General features: G+C 49.1%; 2 protein-coding genes across 6 annotated transcripts in view; both read right to left on the reverse strand.

The window, feature by feature from the left end:
• The window catches only part of gramd2ab (GRAM domain containing 2Ab), an 18,129-nt gene extending 13,495 nt beyond the window's left edge, over window positions 1–4,634 (reverse strand). The window contains exon 1 of one of the 2 annotated variants that reach the window (XM_027285717.1): window positions 4,472–4,631. The gene's annotated coding sequence lies outside the window, so the exon portion shown is untranslated. Of the gene's footprint in view, window positions 1–4,471 lie in introns of both variants that reach the window. The other variant, XM_027285718.1, reaches the window with a different exon arrangement.
• A 2,757-nt stretch (window positions 4,635–7,391) lies between these two features.
• Window positions 7,392–20,259, reverse strand: znf609a (zinc finger protein 609a). 4 transcript variants are annotated; one of them, XM_027285156.1, is made up of 8 exons: window positions 19,503–20,259; window positions 13,868–14,093; window positions 13,077–13,164; window positions 10,755–12,918; window positions 10,286–10,667; window positions 8,813–9,175; window positions 8,645–8,699; window positions 7,392–8,175 (listed from the first exon to the last, which is right to left on the reverse strand). In XM_027285156.1, the coding sequence occupies exons 1-8, from the start codon at window positions 20,223–20,225 to the stop codon at window positions 8,166–8,168; spliced, it is 4,011 nt and encodes a 1,336-aa protein (XP_027140957.1). In that variant the 5' UTR covers window positions 20,226–20,259; the 3' UTR covers window positions 7,392–8,165. The 4 variants fall into 4 exon arrangements, with proteins under 4 accessions (XP_027140957.1, XP_027140958.1, XP_027140955.1 ...); XM_027285157.1 differs by having other exon boundaries at window positions 8,636–8,699; XM_027285154.1 differs by having other exon boundaries at window positions 8,645–8,714.
• Window positions 20,260–22,609: the final 2,350 nt, after the last annotated feature.

The raw sequence follows: 22,609 nt of genomic DNA on the forward strand, positions 1-22,609 counted from the left end.
TTTTTAGACAGTCTGCGGGGACGTTCGGAGACTACGCCAGGTTTTAGACGTATGCGGGGACGGTCTTCAGAGACTACGTCCAGGTTTTAGACAGTCTGCGGGGACGTCTCAGATACTACGTCCAGTTTTAGACAGTTGTGGTAGACGTCACAGAGACTACGCCAGGTTTTTAGACTAGTCTGCGGGGACGTCTCAGGAGACTACGTACAGGTTTTAGACAGTCTGCGGGTACGTCTCGGAGGACTACGTCCAGGTTTTAGGACAGTCTGCGGGGACGTCTCGAGACTACGTCCGGGTTTTAGACAGCTGTGGGGACGTCTCAGAGACTAGTCCAGTGTTTTAGACAGTCTGTGGGACGTCCCGGGGAACTACGGGTCCAGGTTTTAGACCGTCTGCTGGGACGTCACGGAGACTAGTCCAGTTTTAAGACAGTCTGCGGGGACTCTCGGATACTACGTCCAGGTTTTAGAAAGGTCTGCTGGGGACGTCTCAGAGGACTAGTCCAGGTTTTAGACAGTCTGAGGGGACGCGTTCTCGGAGACTACTCATGCACATCTGCCGCTCGGGTGATGACATCAGCGCAGACGGGACACGCTGTCAGCTGACTCCAACCTGTACAGACATTTCCACCACACACAGGGAAAGGTGTTACCATGGCGAACGGCATGATCCTTCTCTCCGCTTGACAGCAGGTCTTCTGTTCCTCCTCCTCCCTCCTGGTTTCCATGGAGACGCCTGGTCTCCTCTCGAGGGAGTCTCACCTGCTGATTAAATCAGGCACGCAACCTTCAGGGAGGCGCCGGCTGTTTTTGCGATGGGAACTCTTCCGCCTCCACGCAGAAGGTCCACACCACGTTTAACCGGCTCGTTCCCGGTCCTGCAGGACTCGTCTGACTTTTGTTGGAACGTCTTAAAACCTTAATGTAATGTCACCTACATTTTGGACTATGTGGGCTAAAACCAGCTGACAATCAGAATTCTTCCTTGATGGGCGGACATCTCCCACCACAGCAGCATTCCTCTTCACTGCAAGTATGCAAAACGATTCTCCTCCAACCACAAGTCACAGACACTGCTGTAAATCTACACATACAGGGACTTCAACGCGAACTACTCCAGTTTTAGACAGTCTGCGGGGACGTCCCGGAGACTACTGTCCAGGTTTTAGACAGTCTGCGGGGACGTCACAGAGGACTACATCCCGGTTTTTAGACCTCTGTGCGGCGGGACGTAACAGAGACTACTTCCAGTTTTAGACAGTCTTGGGACGTCTCAGAGACTACGTCCAGGTTTAGACATTCTGCGGGGACGTCCACCGAGGACTACGTCCAGGTTTAGGACAGTCTGCGTGGACGTCACGGAGACTACGTCCCGTTTTAGGACAGTATGCGGGGACGGTCACAGAGACTACGTCCAGGTTTTAGACAGTCTGTGGGGACGTCAGGAGGACTACGTCCAGTTTAGACAGTCTGCGCGGACGTCACAGAGACTACGTCCAGTTTTAGGGGACAGTCTGGCGAGGACGTCACAGAGGCACTACGTCAGTTTTTAGACAGTATGCGAGGACGTTCACAGAGGGGGGACTACGTCCAGTTTTCGACCGTCTGCGAGGACGTCATTGGAGACTACGTCCCGTTTTAGACAGTCTTGCCGCGGACGTCACAGAGACTACGTCCAGTTTAGACAGTTCCTGCGAGGACGTTCTCAGAGACTAGTCCGGTTTTTAGACAGTCTGCGAGGACGTCACAGCAGGACTACGTCCAGTTTTAGACAGTCTGCGAGGACGTCATGGAGACTACGTCCAGTTTAGACGTCTGCTGGAGGACGTCAAGAGACTATTTTTTATACTCTTTTCTAAATTGTCCATTCGACATCGCGGAGGACGTTCAGAGACTACGTCCGCTTTTAGACAGTCGCGAGGACGTCACAGAGATACGTCAGGTTTTAGGGAAGCTCTGCGAGGACGTCACAGAGACTACGTCCAGGTTTTAGACAGTCTCGAGGACGTCACAGAGACTACGTCCGGTTTTAGGGGGTGGGTGGAAAACAGTCTGCCGAGGACGTCCCAGAGGGACTATGCTGCGGGGGTCTGACTTGTCTGTGGCTCCCAGCTCTGAGCTGATTGGTTATAACTAATATTAATTGTTATTAGTAAATCTATATCTGTGATCAGACTGAAGACAGCCAGCTCTGGTCGGAGGTTGGTTTGGTCTGGGAGGCCGACCAGGTTCCACAGCTCCTGACTGACACCAGGCGTTGTGTTTGTGGTTATGGTACCGCCCAGAGAGCCCTCGCAACACCCACGAGACGAGTCGCTCTGATTCAGAGCTGATGGAGCGGACGGGGCCCCGACTGCATTTACGTACTGAGAGCAGAGACCACATTAGACTTCAACAAACCACTGACCTGTGAATCAGGTGACCCACACTTGACCTGTGATCAGGTGAATCCCACTGACCTGTGTCAGGGACCCACACTGAACTGTGATCAGGTGACCCACACTGACCTGGTGACAGGTGACCCACTTCTGACCTGTGATCTTAGGTGAACGGTGCTCTCGTCATTCGTTACGTCCTGTTCTCACTCTATTGTGGAACTTATGGGCTCCGGGTCGGGAGAAGTGCCGTAACGCTTCGGCCACTAAGTCACAACAGCAGCAAAACTATTTCACTGATTCTGGTGAAACTGGATCATACTTATGTGGAGGAAAGGTGTTTCTCTGGTTTCCCTCTGATGTCCTCGGACGCTGCTCGCCTCAACTCTCTGTGATTTACAGAGTTTAAGAAGAGGACAGTGAAGTCAACTGCTGACAGCTGTAGCTTGCTGTTAGCTCATGTTAGCTCAGTCTGTTCAAGCTGCTGTTTAGCTCAGTCTGTTAACCGCGGTTAGCTCATGTAGCTCAGTCTGTTAGCTGCTGTTAGCTATGTTAGCTCAGTCGTTAGCTCATGTTTCAGCTCAGTCTGTGAGCTGTCTGTTAGCTCTGTTTGCCAGTCTGTTAGCTCATGTTAGTGCCTGTTAGCGCAGTCTGTTAGTCTGCTGTTAGCTCATGTTAGCTTCGTCTGTTAGGCTGCTGTAGCTCATGTTAGCTTAGTCTGTTAGCTGCTGTTAGCCTGCTGTTAGCTACGTAAGCTCAGCTGTTAGCTGCTTTATCTCATGTTAGCTCAGTTAGCTGCTGTAGCTCAGTCTGTTAATGCTGTAGGCTCTGTTAGCATGTAGCTCTGTGTAGCTAGCCTGTTAGCTCATGTTACTCTGTTAGCTAGTCTGTTAGCTGCTTTAGTCATGTTAGCTCAGGTTGCGCCTTTCCTCAGTACCATGCGTGTTAGCTCAGTCTGGTTAGCTGCTGTATGGCTCAGGTTAGCTTAGTCTGTTAGCTTGCTGTTTAGCTCATGTTACTTAGTTGTTAGCTGGGGGCCTGTTAAGCTGCTGTTTAGCTACTGTTAGCTCAGTCCTGTTAGCGCTATGAGTAGCTCATGTCGCTCCTCTGATTAGCTGCCTTTAGCTCATGTTTTAGCCATTGTTACTCAGTCTGTTAGCTGTTCTGTTTATCTGTTTATGTAGCTCGGTCAGTCTGTTAGCTGCCTGTTAGCTCATGTTAGCTTATGTACTGTTAGTGCTGTTAGCTACTGTTTAGCTAGCGTTTGCTTAGCCTCAGTGTAGCTGCTCATCTGTTAGCTGCTAGGTTAGCTCACTGTTAGCTCTTTAGCTTCATGTTGCTAGCTGTGCTGCTGTTAGCTCATGTTAGCTTAGTCTGTTTAGCTGCTTTAGTCTTGCTGTTAAGCACGTTCAAAAAAAGCCTCAGTCCTGTGTAGCTGCTGTTAGCTCATGTTTAGCTCAGTCGTTGGCTGTTAGCTCATGTTGCTCCGTCTGGTTAGACTGCTGTTAAGCTCAGTCTGTTAGCTGCCTGTTAGCTGCTGTTAGCTGCTGTGTAGCTCATGTAGCTCAGTCTGTTTAGCTGCTGTTAGCTGCTGTTAGCTCATTTTAAGCTCAGTCTGTGTAGCTATGTTTGCTCTGTAGGAGCTCAGTCTGTTAGCTGCTGTTAGCTCATGTTAGCTCAGTCCTTGTAGCTGTGTTAGCTTCCATGTTAGCTCAGTCGTTTTTCTTAGCCGTTTGTAAACAGGCGTTTTTGACCATCGGGAAGAAAAAAAAATAATAATAACAATAATAATAATAATAAGAAGAAGAAGAAGAAGAAGAAGAAGCTGGGTGAACGTAGCCGGGCTCAGCAGCTTCTATGGACATAATGGCAGAGGAGAAGAGAGTGAAGAGGACGCTGACGGCTTCTATATTAAGGTTATATTGTATTTATAATATGTGTATATATTATCATATTCGATTTTAGTAGAGTAAAACAAATACTGACACAGTAAGTAAAATACTCTGATTACTTCTCATAGTCCTGATACTCGCCGTTACTTCTTCCGCTCCATCATCATGAGGACGTGCCGCGTGTCCTCAACAGAGACAGTCTTACCTTCAGTGCACGCTGCAGGTCTTCACTCAGGTCCGCGGATGTTCAGCAGCTCAGCCCGGTGTCCGTCCAGCCCGGTGTCCGTCACCCGGGTCCGTCAGCCCGGTGTCCGCACCGCCCGCACGGTCCGCACGGAGTGGAGCCGGATCCGGAGCTGCTGCGTCAAACTCACGGCACCAGCAGAGACCACCAGGAAGGGACAGGAGCGGCCTTCACAATAAAAGCATGTCGCCTAGAGGGGGAAATGTCAAATAAAAGACCAGACTGTTGATTAACAACCTGTTGAGGTGTGACGTCACAGACTAATCAATAATATAATTAGAACATTCTGATGAGTTTCATTAATTAAACTGCAGCCAGCTGAGTTTAAAGTGTCGGAACCAGGAGGTCCGTCCGTGGTACCAGAACTGCAGTTCCTGGATCCTCAGGCTAACGAGCTGTCTGTCTCTCTGTCTCTCTCTCTCTCTCTCTCCTCTCTCTCTCCATCTGTAAACCTTCATGTCCTCATTAATCATGTCTCTAACTAAACTTCTTCCTGGAGTTTCTGTCTCTGTCGTCCAGCAGGTCTCGTGGATCGTGGCTGCTGCTGTGGTCCTGCACGACGTCCACTACACATATTAACTACTGTGATTATTGCTGCATATCTGCTACTGTAATCATGTTATCAGTCATTGTAATTCATTGTCATTTTATACAGTCATTGTAATTCATTGTCATTTTATCATTCATTGTAATTCATTGTCATTTTCAGTCATTGTACTTCATTGTCCATTTGTCCGTTCATTGTAATTCATTGTCATTTTGTCCTTCATTGTAATTCATTGTCATTTTTCATCATGTAATTCATCGTTCCATTTTATCAGTCATTGTAATTCATTGTCCCTTTTATCCATTCATTGTAATTCTTGTCATTTATATTCATTGTAATTCATTGTCATTTTATCAGTCATTGTGATTCATTGTCATTTTATCAGTCATTGTAATTCATTGTCATTTTATCATTCATTGTAATTCATTGTCATTTATCGTCATTGTCATTCATTGTCATTTTATCAGTCATTGAATCATTGTTCATTTTATCAGTCATTGTAACTCATTGTCATTTTATCAGTCATTGTAATTCATTGTCATTTTATCAGTCATTGTAATTCATTGTCATTTTATCAGTCATTTGTAATTCATTGTCCATTTTATCAGTCATTGTAATTCATTGTCATTTTATCCGTCATTGTAATTCATTGTCATTTTATCAGTCATTGTAATTCCTTGTCATTTATTCAGTCATTGTAATTCATTGTCAAATTTTATCAGTCATTGTAATCATTGTCATTTTATCAGTCATTGTAACTCATTGTCATTTTATCAGTCTGTAATTCATTGTCATTTTATCATTCATTTAATCATTTCATTTTATCGCATTGTAATTCATTGTCATTTTATCATTCATTGTAAATTCATTGTCATTTTCTCATTCATGTCATTCATTGTCATTTTATTCAGTTCCTTGTGAATTCATTGTCATTTTATCAGTCATGTAATTCATTGTCATTTTATCATTCATTGTATTCATTGTCATTTTATCAGTCATTGTAATTCATTGTCCATTTTATCATTCATTGTAATTCATTGTCATTTTATCATTCATTGTTAATTCATTGTCATTTTATCATTCTTGTAATTCATTGTCATTTTATCATCATTGTAAATCCATTGTCATTTTATCAGTCCTGTAATCATTGTCATTTTCTAATTCATTGTAATTCATTGTCATTTTATCATTCATGTAATTCTTGTCATTTTATCCTTCATTGTAATTCATTGTCCTTTTATCATCCGTGGATTCATTGTCATTTTATCATTCATTGTAATTCATTGTCTTTTATCATTCCTTGTAATTCATTGTCATTTATCATTCCTTGTAATTCCTTGTCATTTTATCATTCATTGTATTCATTGATTTCATTGTTTCATTTTATCATTCATTGTAATTCCTTGTCCATTTTATCAGTCATTGTAATTCATTGTCCTTTATCATTCATTGTAATTCATTGTCATTTTATCATCTCATTGTATTCATTGTCGTTTTTCCGTCATTGTAATTCATTGTCATTTTATCAGTCATTGTAACTCATTGTCATTTATCAGTCATTGTACATTCATTGTCGTTTATCAGTCATTGTACATTCATTGTCTTTTATCAGTCATGTGATCATTTGTCATTTTATCAGTCATTGCTACTCATTGTAATTGTACAATATGTTTGTGTTGATTTGTTCTGTACACTGACATCTATTGCACGTCTGTCCGTCCTGGGAGAGGGATCCCTCCTCTGTGGCTCTTCCTGAGGTTTCTTCCACCTTTTTTCCCTGTTAAAGGTTTTTGTGGGCAAGTTTTTCCTCACTGGAACCGAGGGTCTAAGGACAGAGGGTGTCACTCCCTGTACAGATTGTAAAGCCTCAGAGGAAAATGGACTTTGTGACTTTGGGCTATACAAATAAAATCTGATCTACCTCCCACATCCCAGAACCAGACCCAACAGAACCTCTAAACCAGCCGTGTCCAGTCTAGTGAACACAGCAGCCTATCGAGGTGGTTTTCTTGCCAGGTTTGGGTCCTGGCATCCCGGGCTGAGTCGGTTCAGTTAGCGGTACTACTGTCCATCATAAACTCTGTAAATCACCTCAGTAGTGTGACGTTCTAAGTGTGTAACTCACAGAGAGCTGAAGCTGAGCAGCCGGACCACATCGGAGGTGAAAAGCAGCAAATATGTTGTCTGAAGAAAGTTCTGTGGTTCTGGTTCTGTACAGTGATCAAGTGAGGCCTGGACACAGATGACTGCAGCAGAACACCATGAAGAAAACACTGAAGACACTTTGTGGGTGTTGGACAGACACTGGAGGACAGAGGACAGAGACACTTGAAGTTTGACTTCATGGAGACTTTAATTGTTTTCTTTGGAACGTTGCGCAACGTTCAGGTAACGTTCAGGTAACGTTCAGGTGAAGAAATGACGACTCTGAGCTCGGCACAGTTCCACCAGCTACAGGTTTAATATCAGAGAACAACAGTAGAAAAACAGAGGCAGAGGCTAGCAGACAAAACAAGAGTAGAAACAATCCAACAGGCTCTTTAAAATTATTCCTCTGTACAGTATTTACACACACACACACACACACACACACACAGTACAGTACAACTACACACTGAGGAGGAGGAGTCTGATCAGTCCTAGCGCTGCCCTCTGATTGGTCCGTCCTCCTCCGTCCACAGTATTTTTTAACTTCCAGGTCAAAGTGTGACGACGTCCCCTCAGAGGTCAGAGGTCACTGTGGAGGACAAAGTCTGGGCGGGGTCAGAGGACCGTCCGACCCAACCCACCCGCCCGCCGCCCGACCTCCAAAACAACAGCTGCTCCTCCAAAGACCGGCAGTCCAGGTCCTCTCTGTCCTCAGTCTGTGAGCCAGAACCCACCTGAGCACCGCGGTGCCGTCTGGAACCAGCAGGACCGGGTCAGGACCGGGTCAGGACCAGGTCAGGCCTCAGGCCTCGTGAAGTCTCTGCAGGGGGCGGAGCAGCTGGCTGGGCGTCCAGGCAGAGAAATCAAACGTACACAAACACCATTGAACTGATGTCGAAACAGAAACGCTCCCTCATGTGATCCGGTCACATGACTCCGGGCGGGGTTGAGGTCAGCCAATCAGGTGTGCCTGCAGACAGGTGAGAGGACACGATTGGTCAAGAGTGGAAAGCACAGCACAGGAAGTGAACGTGTCATCAAAGGTGGAGGAGGAGGTGGAGCTGATGCCAGGATCAGCTGGTCTGAGGTCAGAGGTCACGAGTCAGATATGAATTGAATTCACTGTCCTCTAGTGGACAGAACGTGTCACTGCAGCAGACTCAGGCTCACCGTCCTCTGTGACCTGAGGACGTCCGTCCAAACATGACTAATGATCCAGAGTTTGAATCTGTGATCAGCTGATCCTCAGTCTGACATCATCACTATATTTGTATTTATTGTTTTATTTATCAATGTTCAAACATTAATCTAACGTTAATCCAACCATCACAGCAGAGCTTCACCTCAGAGTGACAGAGCTGACGTCCGACCAGCAGGTGGTGCTGCAGGCTGGGACATGAAGAGAGTGTGTGTGTGTGTGTGTGTCTTACCGGTCTCACCTCCGTGCGGGCGGGTACATGGACGGGGCGGACGCCTGCTGACTGGCGACGATGGCTGAGGAGGAGAGGCCTGTGAGACAGATCCAACATGGAGGACATGTGAGAGAGCGAGTGTGTGTGTGTGTCTGTGTGTGTGTGTGTGTGTGTGTGTGTGTGTGTGTGTCTCACCTGAGGCATAGGACAGGTCGTACTGTCCCGACAGCAGCGGGTACCCCATGTGATGATGGGAAGGCAGGATGCGTTGGGACGGCGAGGACCGCGGCCGGTCGCCCTCCCTGTCCCGGTCTCGGTCCCTGTCCCGGTCTCTCTCCCGGTCCCGGTCTCTCTCCCGGTCGTGGGGGTTCTTGTTGTCCTGGATGGACGGGGATTTGCTCTTGTACTGGCTGGCGTGCTGCTGCAGCAGGTCCAGAGCTTTGGCCTCGCCAGGCGGCTTCACCGTGGGACTGGACCTGGACGGCTTCTCGCCCTCCTCCCCTGACGACACCTTCCCGCCGTACGACGGGTACGAGTAACCAGGCGGCAGGTACGGGCCTGAGGACAGAGAGACGGCCTTTACCTCTATCGTTCTTAGATCATCCAGAACCATCAGAACCAGTGAACTCAAATCAAACCAGCTCCATGTCTGGGTTCTGTTTCTACAACAAACCAGACACTCTGAAGATCACTTCAGAGCCCGAGGACAGATCTGGTTAAAGTTTGTGTGTCCTGTTCTGATCCATTTGAGTGGTTCTGATCATACAGAGTTCTGATGGTACCGCTCTGCCTTTAAAACAACAACACACCCTCACAGATGGATCTGATCTTCATTACCCATCAATCTGTTGAAATCCTGATTATTAATATTTGATTAACGTGTCAGCTGCTCTCAGCTGATGTGGGTCCACCACGGCCCGGTTCTGCTTCTTAAAGCACTTTAGTGTCTCTGCAAGGCCCCATACTGATTACTCTGACGTATTCCAGGAGTTTCAGCGTGGTACTCCTCCCTCAGTTTTTGTATCAAAACGACCGGCTCGGTCAGGAATGCTGAGCTGTGACTTTTCTAACAGTTTCACCAAAAACAAAGTTTACAATGGGTGTGTATTGGTAGAATGTTCCAGAGCTAGAGAAACATTTGTCAAAAAATACATTTGCAAACGGCTCTCGTGGCCACAAATGTCACTCTACAGAAATAATTTCTACATAGAAACGTAGGAAAATTCGTGGGCTACGCAGCGATATCACTGCTGAAGCTGTCAGACTTATAGTTTTGGCGGGAGACGCACTGATGCTCCAGGATCACCCACCGACAGCCCCATCTACTCCCATGTAAACTGGAGAGGAGAAATTTCCCAAAGGAGCACGGGGCACCTGTTCTTTCTCTCTCTCCCCAGGTCACATTTTTTAACTTCACACACTGAAATTCAGCATTCACATGGTCGACAAGATGAGGATGCTCACGGTCATTTGGGCTTTTTGATACCACCTACCGTTTGGCATTAGTGTCCACTAGTTGGAGGGGCTTCATTTAGAGATTTTCTGTGTCTCTCAGCAGTCACTCACACACAGACAGAGCACAGCTGCAGTTAATTGCTCTGACCTGCAGCTGACCCTGGTTGTCAAGCCTTTGACTAACACGACCCCTCTCCCTCTGCTCCTTCTTACCTGGGTAGTTCTGCATCATGACAGAGGGCATGCCTCTGTATCCGGGGTGGCTGGGCTCGTAGCCGTGGCTGTAGGCGTAAGGTCCGTGCATGTAGGGCATGTAGCCCTGGTGCTGGGCCAGGGGGGAGGAGAACTGCATGTGGGGGGGACGGGACTCCTTCCCTCCCCCCCGGTGCTCCTCTAGTGGCAGCTGAGTCCGGCCCTCGGCCCCTTCCTTCGCCTCCTCTTTCTGGAGGCTCTCCTTTGACCGCTGCCTCTCCTCCTTCCCTTTCCTGTCGCGCTCCCTCTCCCGCTCGTCCTTCCAGCGCTCCTCCTCCTGAGGTTTGGGAGCTTCAGAATATTTGTTGTGGTAGACGTACGGCCACAAGCGCGAGTCCGGCTCCTGCACAGAAGAAGAGAGGTTAGTAAAGATGGCCGATGGTGGTCAGACCTGAAGTGTTGTGGTCATTTTGTGTAAAGATGCAGTTACCTGTCTGTACCACACGGCAGTACTTGCGGCCTCTACACCTGCCGGCCTGCCTGACTCCACCCCCAACTTGGCCTCTTCTTTCCCATGATGCCCTGCTTCGCTCAGCTTCATCTTCAGACCCTCCGGCTGGGCGGCGGGGACCTTGGGGTCCTCTCCCTTCGCCATGATGACCGACTTGGCCTGTTCTGAAGCCGGCGGCGGCTCTTTGGGCTTGGTCGGGTTCAGCGCGCCCTTGGCGCCGAGGTCGGTGAGGCTGGGCGCTCGGGACAGGGTGGGCGGTACCAAGGCTTTCTGCTTCCACTCCTCCTTCCCACAGGGCTCCCGCTCTTTGCCCTCGGCCTTCTTGTCGACCTGCCGCTGCCGCTCCTCGTACTGCTGGCGGTAGGCAGGGTTGGAGGCGAGCAGGTGGGCGTGGTAGGCCTGGTCAGGGGAGTAGGAGTAGGGGGGGACGTAGTACTGGTTGTAGTAGAGCGGCTGGGTGTACATATTGGAGCGCTGCTGGATGACGGATGGCTGCTGAGGCCCCGGCTCCGGCTTCCTCTCCTCCTGAGGCTCCACCTTCAGTTTGCTCTCCTCCCCCACCTCCGGCTGCTCCTCCTCCTTCTTCACCTTTACCTGAGCGCCCTCCACGAGAGGCGCCGCTGCTGGCACTGCCCCCGGGCTTGGGTTGGGGTAGCTGGGGGAGTAGTAGGAGTCGTAGTTGGGGTAGTACGGTGACTCCTTGCTGGGGGGCTGCGGCGGGAACAGAGCCTTTTTGGCACCTTCACGAGGCGCCTGGTCAGGCTCCGTCTTGACCTTGACCTCCGCCCTCCCCTCGCCGTCCTCGCCGGCGTCAGAGATGTCGGAGTAGGCGGGGCTGCTGGTTTTGACGGATGCGTTGTCAGCTCCGTTCTGGTTGAGGTGGAGGGGCGCAGGGAGGCCCGTCTCAATCCTGCTCGCCACGCCGATGGACGGGCTGGGCGCATTGTCCGAGAAGCTGTACACCTTGTCGGCTTCCGCCTTGATGCTCGCCAGCCGGCTCTGGTGAGCCTCCGATGAGCCATTGAGCAAAGCGTCGTCCGAGTACGGGCTCCGCCCCTCCTCCGCCCGCCCGCCCTTAGCCATCGCCTTCGGGCTGTCCCCCTCCTTTCCCCCCTCCCTCTTCTTCTTGTCCTTCTTCTTCTTGTCCTTGGAGAGGGTGGGGCTGGAGGCAGGGTCAGCCAGCGGCGGTGGTTTTGGTTGGATGTTCTTCAGCTGGGGGCTCTTGGGGACAGACTGTACCACCGAGCCCAGAGCGGGGGAGGACGCCTGCAGGGCGTAGGGTGAGGTGGCGCTGGGGGCAGCGGGCGCCACAGGTCGGGCCGGCTTCAAGCCTTTCTGGGTCAGTTTATCAGGCTTCCCGCTGGCGGCAGCCATCTTTTTGGCCTTCCTGTCGTCCATGCCGTCGTTGCTGGCCTCGTCTGTCAGACACGCCCCCTCCTCACCACCGTCCGTCACCTCAGGCTCCGCCTCCCCCGCCTTCTTCTTCCCCTTTGATGTGAGCTTCCCCGGGGAGGGGGAGGGGGCGTCGAACCCCCGTCCTTTTGGCGTGGTGGAGCGGGCGGGGGAAATGGCAGCACCGTTACAGGAGGCGGGGTCAGGGTGGAGGGCAGGGTCATCTCCGTATTCACTGTCTACGTCTTGGTCCAACCGGACGTCGTGGTCGTTGTGGGCCCGGGCCTGGTGGTACTTCAGCCCGTTGATGTGCTTGTACTTCTTGTTGCAGTTGGGGTGGGGACAGTCGATGAGCACAGGGGAGGGGCAGGTCCGGTCTAGCTGTGGGGGGGGCAGGTGGTCCGGCTTCCCTCCGGGGAGGGGAAGCGTGGCACCGGTGGAGTTGGTTCTCATCCTCTTCGAAGCCTTGGTGTCCTCAGAGCTGGACGTGGGCTCCATGTCGGAGGCCGGTTTGGTCTTCCTCTTGGCGGAGGACGGGCTGGCTTTGACGTCCTCTGCGCCGCCCGCCGTCTGGCTGCCTCTCCGACCTTTGCTGTTGGTGGCGGCGCCGCGTGTTTTGCTGCTGCCGCTGCCTTTGTTGTCCGACGAGTTGCTGTTGTCGTTCAGCGGCGTGTTGCTGCTTGGGCGCATCCTCTTCCCCCGACCACGACCGCTCCGCATCTCCACGTCACTGGTGGGTGACTCGCAGAACCTGAAACAAAACGTGAAGTTTCAAACAGGAAGGACGAGGAGGAGTGCCAATGTTAGCGTGAATGAGGTGATGATTAACGTTAATGTGACGAGTGCTCTCATTTAATTCACCGGATTATCTACAGATTAACCGTCACACCTCGAGCTTCACGGTTTTACCTCGGTGGGGCCCAGTCGTGTCTCGTGCAGTCCAGCAGAGTCCCAACGTACGTCTTGTTCCTCCAGGTTACGTTAACAACCAGCATACCTGCAGACAGACAGACCGTTACACCTGTACTGAAAGCCACAGGTGGTGTTACTTGCTGCAGCAGGAAGCAGATGTCGGATGGAAACAGAAGTTTCAGAAGAGCGTCGCAGTTCAACTTGAATCAGTGAGTCGAGCGGCTGATCTGTGAACAGCTCGAGCCAGCCACAGCAGAGTGTGTGTGTGTGTGTGTGTGTGTGTGTGTGTGTGTGTGTGTGTGTGTGTGTGAGATCATATGCTGTCTGGTTTTTCTCTCAGCGTGGCGTCTTGTTCGACATCACACGCTCGACATGAACGCTTTCATCGTGGCTGTCTCATGTTGTCATGGAGTCAGAACCTTCATCTATCAGCTCCTCACTGACGACCATGATGTGAACGGAGCATCGGACGGACACTGAACGCATCATTAACGTTCAGATTTAAGCTCGGCTCAGAGTCGCCCCCTGTCTGAAGACACCTGGACTGCACCATGAATTATGTAAATTAAAGAGTGTTATTATAATTTATATTATTTTATTTTCATGAACGTTTGTTGATCATATGATTTATAAACTATGACATCATAATTAATTTTTTAACGTTACCATGGAAGCGACAGAGTAACATTTCATTATCACGGGTTCACTCACTGCTGAGGTAACCGGCTCCAGGTTCTGGACCGGCTCCAGGTTCTGGACCGGCTCCAGGTTCAGCCTGATAAACTCACCGTCCTCGGTCTCCTGCCACACGATGCCCTCCAGGTTGACGCTGGTTCCGGGCTCACATGGTCCCAGACACTCCGGCTCGGTCGCCAACGCAGCATCCGCCGTGTTCACCGCTACTGAGCGCGTGCGAACCATGATCTGCTCACAGGGGGATGAGATGTCGCTGTTGCCAACGGGAGCGAGGAGGTGGAGGGGAGGAGGAGCGGGTGTGGACACCGGAGACTCCATCTGGAGGAGACAGAGGAGGAGACAGAGGAGGAGACACAATGTGAGTGACTGGCTGAAACAGAGAGGTCAGAGGTCAACACACGGTCATGCTTTCAGTTTAATATTTCAGTGATTACCGATCAATCGAATTCATAGACCGACATCACGTGTCACAACACGTTAGAGTTTAACATCAAACTCGACTACCTGTTCAGTCTGTTTGTCAGGTGAGATGGACTCTACTGCACATGTGCAGGATGGTGACGCATTCAAGGACAATCTGACATCCAAACACTGATTCAGTCTCTCCTCTTCACATCAGGACGACTCTTTAACAAACTGAACTGGTCACATGAAACATTAAAAAATCTCTCAGGATCAAGTTTAAAGAAGGTTTGCTGCTGCAGAAACAGCTGATCATTGTTCTCTTAATGTTGATTATTAAATTAAACTGTTTGTGGGTGAACGTTCACAGACGTTCAGACTGTGCGGGCGTTACCGTGGTAACCAGAGAAACAGCCCCATCCGTCTCCTCTTTGAAGAATAACAAACATGGACGCCTGGAATGCCGGGAAACCCCAAAAACCAACCGACCAATCAGCTCCTCAGAGAGAGAGAGAGGGGTCAGTTTCAGACAGGACGCCTCCTGAGCAGGGAAACTCCTCCTCCTCCTCCTCCTCCTCCTCCTCCTCCTCCTCCGTATTCATTACAACAACAAGCCACATTCCTCTCAAGGTCAGTCGCTCTCAGAGCGATCGGTGATACTGATCAGAGAGCTGCTGCTTTAATGCGTCACTTCATAGACCAGAGGAGACGTGAGGTCAGCCGAGGCTGCCAGACCTGCACCGATTGAAGTCCAGGTCATGTTCAAGGCTGTTCAAGGCTGTTCAAGGCTGTTCAAGGCTGTTCAAGGCTGTTCAAGGCTGTTCAAGACAGTTTCCAACACTTGGATGAATGTTAATCTGTCATCAATGTGCTGAAATCATTGTGGTTCTCTGAAGACGTCACGAGGTCAAAAGTACAGCTGTGTGTGTGTGTGTGTGTGTGTGTGTGTGTGTGTGTGTCGATGGCACACTGCAGTAAGAACCATCCAATCAGCTACAGGTACCAGGAAGGACCAAAATAGCCAAACAGTGAGAGGCTGCAGCAGTCGGAGCTGTCGACTGGACTCAAACATTTCAAATCACTGAGATTTTCATTGTGCAGGAACATCAGAGGAAAGTTAAAGGTCAAAGTTCATCATCGTCGTCACAAAGCTGCAGTAACGAGTCAGAAATAAGATCTGTGGTGACGAGCTGAACAGAGTTTCTTTCTAATCTGTCAGTTAACTCCAGAAGTTTGCGTCATCACGGACACGCAACGTTAATTTAAAGCTGAGCACGAGCTGAGCTTGTGCAGATTATCTCGAACAAAACATTAAATATTAAACTTTTGTTTGACACATTTTATTTTCCAACCGCGACTTGTGACATCACAAAATCACGTGAGAAGGCTCCTCGAAGTACATCAGCTACGTCAACGACCCACGGGCAGCTACGTCACATCACAGCCTACGGGCAGCTACGTCACATCACAGCCTACGGGCAGCTACGTCACGGCCTGCGGGCAGCTACGTCACGGCCTGCGGGCAGCTACGTCACGGCCTACGGGCAGCTACGTCACGGCCTACAGCCGTGGGTGATCTGCTGAAGCTGTTAGCACTGTGCTGCTTTATGCCACAGACTCCAATCTCTTTGTCTCGCCCTGAATCTTCCAGACAGACGATGATCAGCACTTTCTGCCTCAGACATTTGATTTTTGGTTTCCCCGCCTGCTCTCTCATTTATCGTTCTCGCCTCAGAGCCACGACATCCAGGGAAGCTCAGCGCGCATTTTAAACGTCAGTGATTTGACGAATGGTTCGAGCATAGACAGACTCAGACAGACACAGTTTTACAGTTTACTGAGGGAATCTTTCCCACCGTCCCACCTGTGCTGCGTGAACTGTTTCAGCGTCACAGTCAGAGAACTGGAAGGTCTGAAACACCTGGAAACGTCCAGGCCTCACAGTGAGTTCATCACGGTCAGTTAGTGGACAGAGAGAAGGTAAATAAACTCGGACACGTGTCAGGCGTGTTTCCTAACAGGCATGTCGAAGGCCTCGACAGGGAAGACGTGATGATAAGGACACCTGGAAACCTCAAGGTCTGCCTTAAAACAACCAAAGAAACTTCCTCAAGGACTTCCCTCCAAAACATATCTACAATCCCTCAATGACCCTTGAAACCTCTCCAGGACTTCAGCCCTCCTCCTCCTCCTCGGCGGGCCTCACACAGAGTCGGAGGAATGTCAGAAATGAACAACAGGTTTGCAGTTATTTCTCCACGGGACGCCGAGACACTGGAATAACATCTGGGATGGAGGGAGGAGGAGAGAACAGTGATTCGTCTCTCTCAGTCTCTGTTTGGACCGAAGCCCAGGACTCCAGCTCAAGAACGAGGATGAACCTTACTATGAAAACGCCTGAGATCGACTTTAAGACCAAGGGAAGGAACAAGGACGGTCCACAAGACAACGTCGAAACATTCACAACAACTACATCAGAGTTTGGATTCAAGTAAATCCAGATCGACTCTTCGTGGACAAAACCATGTGTACCATTTAGTGCAAATGTATCTGTCCCAGAGTAAAGGACACGTCCACCTTTCCTGCAGAGGGCGCTCCACCTACTGCTGAGGGAACATGTGACTGAGAGGAACCGTTCAGGGTTCAAACACGTGACCTTCTCTGTTCAACACTTCCAGGAAGACTGGCTGCAGCGCCGAGGTGTCAGGGGGCCTGTTAGCTTCTTGAGATGTTTTAATTTACTTTTTCTGTGAAGGCGTCTTCCCCTTCCACCCACCTTGTCTTCCTCCACTTCTGTTTCCCAGAAAGCATTTGGAGAACCCCAGAGAGTCGAGCTCGTCAGGGTTTATGTGCAGGTGGAGACTCTGCCTGGGCACGAGCCACCTTTTCATACCTTTATACCTTCCAGACCCGAGTTTACGGCGTTTGGCCCGTGTTAAACACTTTAGCTGAAGAAAAGTGAAACTGCAGTGGAAAGAAATAATTCAGGACTTTGTCAGCATTACAGAAATATATAGTGAGCTATAAAAACAACAAGGCTGAACTAAATCAAACGTCAAGACAACGAGCACAAACAGCACATCAAATAGAGCCTGATATCATCATCAGTGCTAGTTTATTCCAGATATATACACATAAATACAGCTGACACTTTATTAGCTACACCCAGTTTATAGATACATGTCATAAAAAAAAATCTGGTCTGCCTAACCTAGAATCAACAGCCAAATTAGCCTTGAATCAACTGATGGATTAACCTCGAATCAACAGACAAATTAGCCTGGAATCAACTGGTAGTTTTAGCTTTGAATCAACAGTCAAATCAGCCTTGAATTAACTGATAGATTAGCCTTGAATCAACTGATGGATTAGCCTTGAATCAGCCGTCAAATCAGCCTTGAATTACCGGATAGATTAGCCTTGAATCAACTGATGATTAACCTTGAATCAACAGTCAAATCAGCCTTGAATTAACGGATAGATTAGCCTTGAATCAACTGATGGATTAACCTTGAATCAACAGGTGGTTTAGCCTTGAATTATTAGCCAATTTAACCTTGAATCAACCACTCATTTAAACCTGTATCCAAAGCCTGTTAAAACCTGAAGGGGTAGTCTGCTAAGCCTTGAATCAACACATTGAACCTTGAATCAACACCTTATTAGATTCAATAAGTGAATGTGTACTGAATAAGTAAACATCAGTTTAAAAGGTGAGCTCTACAAAGAAACGTGTTGACGCAGCAGCTGGAAATATCCAGATGTGACGTCAGTGTCCAGGTTTAGAGTTCGCAGGAAGAACACCCACCACATCTGTCTGTCCGTACTGTACACTGAGCAGAAGGAAGAGAAGATTCACTCCTTTTCCACCGGCTTTGTGTTTAGTCTGAGTTTTAGTCCACGTGGTGTCATCAGTTTCAGCCTGTGCTGTTCAAACAGACCCAGTGTCCAGCTGCAGAGTTTTAACAATGTCGAGCATTAAACTGAACCTGCCGTCACATTAAGATGTTTTAACACAGAGCAAAACCACCATCCATCAACCGAAGACAAACAAGAGCAGCAACTTCATGTTGGACTAATTTAAGCTTAATATCCGTCTGTCTGACCATGAACCTACAGCCCACATCTTTGAATCAAGACCCTGTTTAACCTTGAATCACCAGCTTGTTTAACATTAAGTCAACAAACAATCTAACCCTTAGCCTGTTTAACCCTGGATGGACAGCCTGCTAAGCCTTGAATCAACAACTCATTTAACCTTGAATCATAAGCACATTGAACCTGGAATCCACAGTTCTTTTATCCTTGAATCTCTTTAATGAAGAGTATATTCATGCTCTTTGTTAGTCTTAAAGTTCAAGGTGCTTTCCTTGAAATCAGACCTTCATTCATAAATTCAGTCACAAACAGTTTGACGTTAAACTTTGACCTTTGACCTGAAGCACTTCGACCTCACACACAAGCTGCTTCTCACGGGTGTGAAGACTTCGAATTGTGCAACCAACAGCTTAAAGCAACAAACTCCTCAGCTGAGGCACTATGAAAAGGCATTCTGGCCATGAGGTGACAAAGGGCACTGCTCGATTCTGATAGGCCAGAGGTGATGGCGGCAAAATCTACTTGACTGATGGATGAGAACGGAAACTGAGCGGCTGCTGGGCTGGGAACCTCCACGCTGAACTAAATGTAATCAGACGACGAGGAAAGCTGGAGTGAAAGAAAAACATCTGACAGACTAAGTTTGTCTCGAGCGTCACGATGATGACTGATGAATGAACCTGTTTGATTTTTCAGGGTGATTAAAGGAGAATACAGACAGACCTGAACCAGCTGTGAGGCACTCATTATTATTCATATCCAGAAAACACACATCCACCGTGTAAGCCAGCAGTACTCCCTGTTTGTGGCCCCTGAACTGTTATTTCTTCACTATGGGTTCTGGTTGGGTCAGCACGTGTATATCGGGACTTGTCTCCAGCCTGTTACTGGGTTCACTTTGGCTGAACCCAGTAACAAAGACTGCACGGAAATGGCATGTTCCAAGTTCTCTGCTAAAAGAAAGGTGGACAGTGAAAATGTGCTTTCATTCTCCCTGGATTTCAGCATGCTTGATTCTTAACGGCCTCCTAATATATTTGTTTTGCTTGTTTAGGTCGTTTCCTGTTTTATCTTTATATTTCTGTCTCAGTCTGGAAGCACAATGGTTAATCTGACTTAATGGATTCAAAGAACACCTCGTCAGGTAATCAACTCCTCACACCTTTCATTGATCACTTCTATCACACTGATGCAGCAGGCAGGATTCATTCGTTCGTTCGCTCTTACCTTCACACCCACCGCTTTCTTCAGGTTTCGGCATTCGCCGTTGTCCACCTCCTCTTGGTCCATTGTCATGGCAACGGGCTGTCCGATCCCCGCCGGGTCCAGCCCCATGTTCCCGAGCTGCTCAGCTGCAGCCAACTCAGGGTTCTGCTGGCCCTCGAATGGGCCGCTGCGAGGGGCCCCCAATGGCAGGATGGGGGCCACGGACTCTTTGTCAGCATTGACCACTCCCGTGGTCACACCCTCCATTTTGTCCTTCTTAGTTTTCACCCCGTCTTTGTCCTTTTTCACAGCAGGGAGGGTACGGGAGGGTTTACTCGACTTGTCAGCTCCCTTACCGGGGGCAGAGTTTGGGTTCTGGGGTGGAGGATCCCCAGGGGTCCGACCCTGAACCTCCTTCTTAGCTCCGTCTGAGACCGGGGCCTTCACGCTGTCCTTAGAGTTTTTACTACGTTTGGATTTGGATTTGCTCTCTTTGCCCTGCGCAGCGGCTACAGGGCTAACAAACTTTATATTGTCAGGTAAAACAGCCACAGCGCTGGGAGGAGCAGCCATGCCTCCTCCCTCCTTACTGCTCGACATCTCTAGTTTGTCCTTCTCCAGGTCGGCGTCCAGGTCAATGATCAGATTGCCAACACCGATATCCCACTCATCGCCGCTGTCATACGTGTCCACCGCGTTGGAGTCCACACCTTTCCCGCCTGCAGGGCCGCTGCTGAGGGACATCTTAGTAGAAGCGTCCCGGAGCGCCGCAGGAGGGCCGCAGGAGGGCCGCGCTCCTCCCAGCCACAGGACGCCTCCTCAGGGCTGGACCCCGCGCCTCCTCCCTGCTCCCCACATCGCCTCCTGCACACGGGACAAACAAACAGGTTAGACCAGAGAGGAAATTACATCAACAGGTAGGACACATTTTTATATACATCATGTATAAACAGATTTTTCTCTCCGATATATTTTTTTATTTGATGTGAATTTTTCTCGAAATTAAGTCTGAATTTTTTCTGAAGGTCCGTTTGTGGTGACCCGGTCAGAGCAGCAGCAGGCCTGGTGGTACTTCCTGTTGTGTGTTTCCTGGAGATGGGCGGGCGACTGCTCCAACCAACGACTGCCCCAACCAACGACTGCCCCAACCAACGACTACCCCAACCAACGACTGCCCCAACCAACGACTGCCCCAACCAACGACTGCTCCAACCAACGACTGCCCCAACCAACGACTGCCCCAACCAACCAACCAACGACTGCCCCAACCAATGACTGCCCCAACCAACGACTGCTCCAACCAACGACTGCCCCAACCAATGACTGCCCCAACCAACGACTGCCGACTGCGGAGCAGATCGTCATGACACTTCACTTGACAGGAAGTTCTGATCTGAAGATCAGCTGAAGTTCTGAACTGTTGGACGTGTTTCGTGTTTCTGTCAGCTTGGACCGAGACAAAGTTCTGATCCGAGTCCTGTTGCTGTTTCTGCTGACTCAGACTTTCAGACCTGATCACTCGGGGGCGGGAGAGTTACTCAACACCATAACTGCTCTGTCCGGCCAATCACGTGTTGAACGCTGCTCTGCTAATAACACAACATGAAGTTAGACAAAAACACACAATTAGAAAATATGCTTCATCTCCAGCTCTAATGTCCATTATTTTTAATAAAGTTCAGTTCTGTGTGAATGTAAATAGCTGTAACTAACAAAGAATTTAATTAGCTGTTCATTTAAACTAAATGATCTAATGAATCGATTAATCAATAATCTAAAATCACTGATTCATTTCCTGTTGATGGATCGAACCTCAGAGTGAGCTGCCATAATTATTCAATCAATCAATCTGAATTAATCTGTTTTATTAATTAAACAACTGACTGTTTATAAAAGTTAAAAAATGTTTTATCTTCAGATTTAAACAGGAAACAGTGGACAGACGGGTCAAAAATAACTTTAAACTCATCAGAGGCAAACAGCAGGTGGCGCTGTGCCTCGTTAGTTTGAGGTGTTTTCAATGATTGCAGGACATAAAGTGAACGTCTGGACGTTCTGATCTGGAGTCAGTCTCTCTGAGCGACACACTCTCACTGACTGAGTGGATTAGCTCGTAGCATCCAGAGCTGTTCTCAGATCAGCCTTCCTGCTCGGCTGCTTCACTTAATTAAAAGGCGCCCTCGTCGTCAGGAGCGCAGCACAGGAACCTCTTTATATGGAAATGAGCCTGAGCCCGGCCCGGCCCGGCCCGGCCCGGCCCGGCCGCTCACAGACAGCAGGACAAATCATCCAGCCCGCCCTGATGGAAACTTGGCCCTGACGACTCCACAACTCAACACGGACGAGCCAGCGAGCGTCTTCGGACCGGGCCGGGCTGTAAACTACACGTCCCAGGCAGGGTGAATCTGCGCCCACTGATGATTTATGACGGGCCGCGGGACGACAAGGAAGACGAGGCTGGCTCAGCGCCAGCTTCAGCTGAGACTCTGGTGGGAAACTGGCTGCAGGCAGAACCGGTCCAATATGAACTGTATGCAGTGTGTTCACAGGTCTGTGTGGAGGAAAGGTGGAGCTGATCACACCATCAGATTTTAATGATACTGATTATTATCATTATTATTATTCAGAAGATCTGAGGGTGAGTTAATCAACAGGAAATTAAATTGTTGAATCAAAAGCTTGAGCTGGGAGCAGTCACTGATGATCGGTCAGAACTACATTTAAAGTTCAGGTCCACAGTTCAGACAGCAGCTCTGAAACAGCTCAAAGAGGGGGAGGTGGATTTGAATGAAGTTACGATGTTACGATAATTCGTTTGAGAATCGTTCTCTTCAGAAACACTTACTATAAGAAACGTATTTGTTATTATGTTGTCGGCATGCCGTGCACTTCACTTTGTTTGCTGCCGTGAACTCTCTGCAGGACAGGATCAGGATCAGAGCGCCGCTCACACACTCCACACACACTCACAGCCTTGAGCTGGACCTCCTCTGATGAAGACACGACGGGTTCAGGAGAGGACGAGTCCATTTGTCAGTAATATTATTGATCGTGTGACAAGCCTCCTATGTCCTAAACACTCGTCCTAAGACACTCTTCCTAAGACACTCGTCCTAAGACACTCGTCC

The sequence above is a fragment of the Larimichthys crocea genome, chromosome XII (genome assembly GCF_000972845.2).
Source record: "Larimichthys crocea isolate SSNF chromosome XII, L_crocea_2.0, whole genome shotgun sequence".
NCBI classification, from domain to species: Eukaryota; Metazoa; Chordata; class Actinopteri; family Sciaenidae; genus Larimichthys; species Larimichthys crocea.

Excerpts from the sequence above, each read along its gene's own strand:
- znf609a (XM_027285154.1), bottom strand. The coding sequence starts at position 20,225 with ATGTCCCTCAGCAGCGGCCCTGCAGGCGGGAAAGGTGTGGACTCCAAC. Across the intron at positions 14,094-19,502 it reads AGAAAGCGGTGGGTGTGAAG|ATGGAGTCTCCGGTGTCCAC; the intron begins GTAAGAGCGAAC and ends TGTCTCCTCCAG. Across the intron at positions 9,176-10,285 it reads CATGATGCAGAACTACCCAG|GCCCGTACCTGCCGCCTGGT; the intron begins GTAAGAAGGAGC and ends CTCTGTCCTCAG.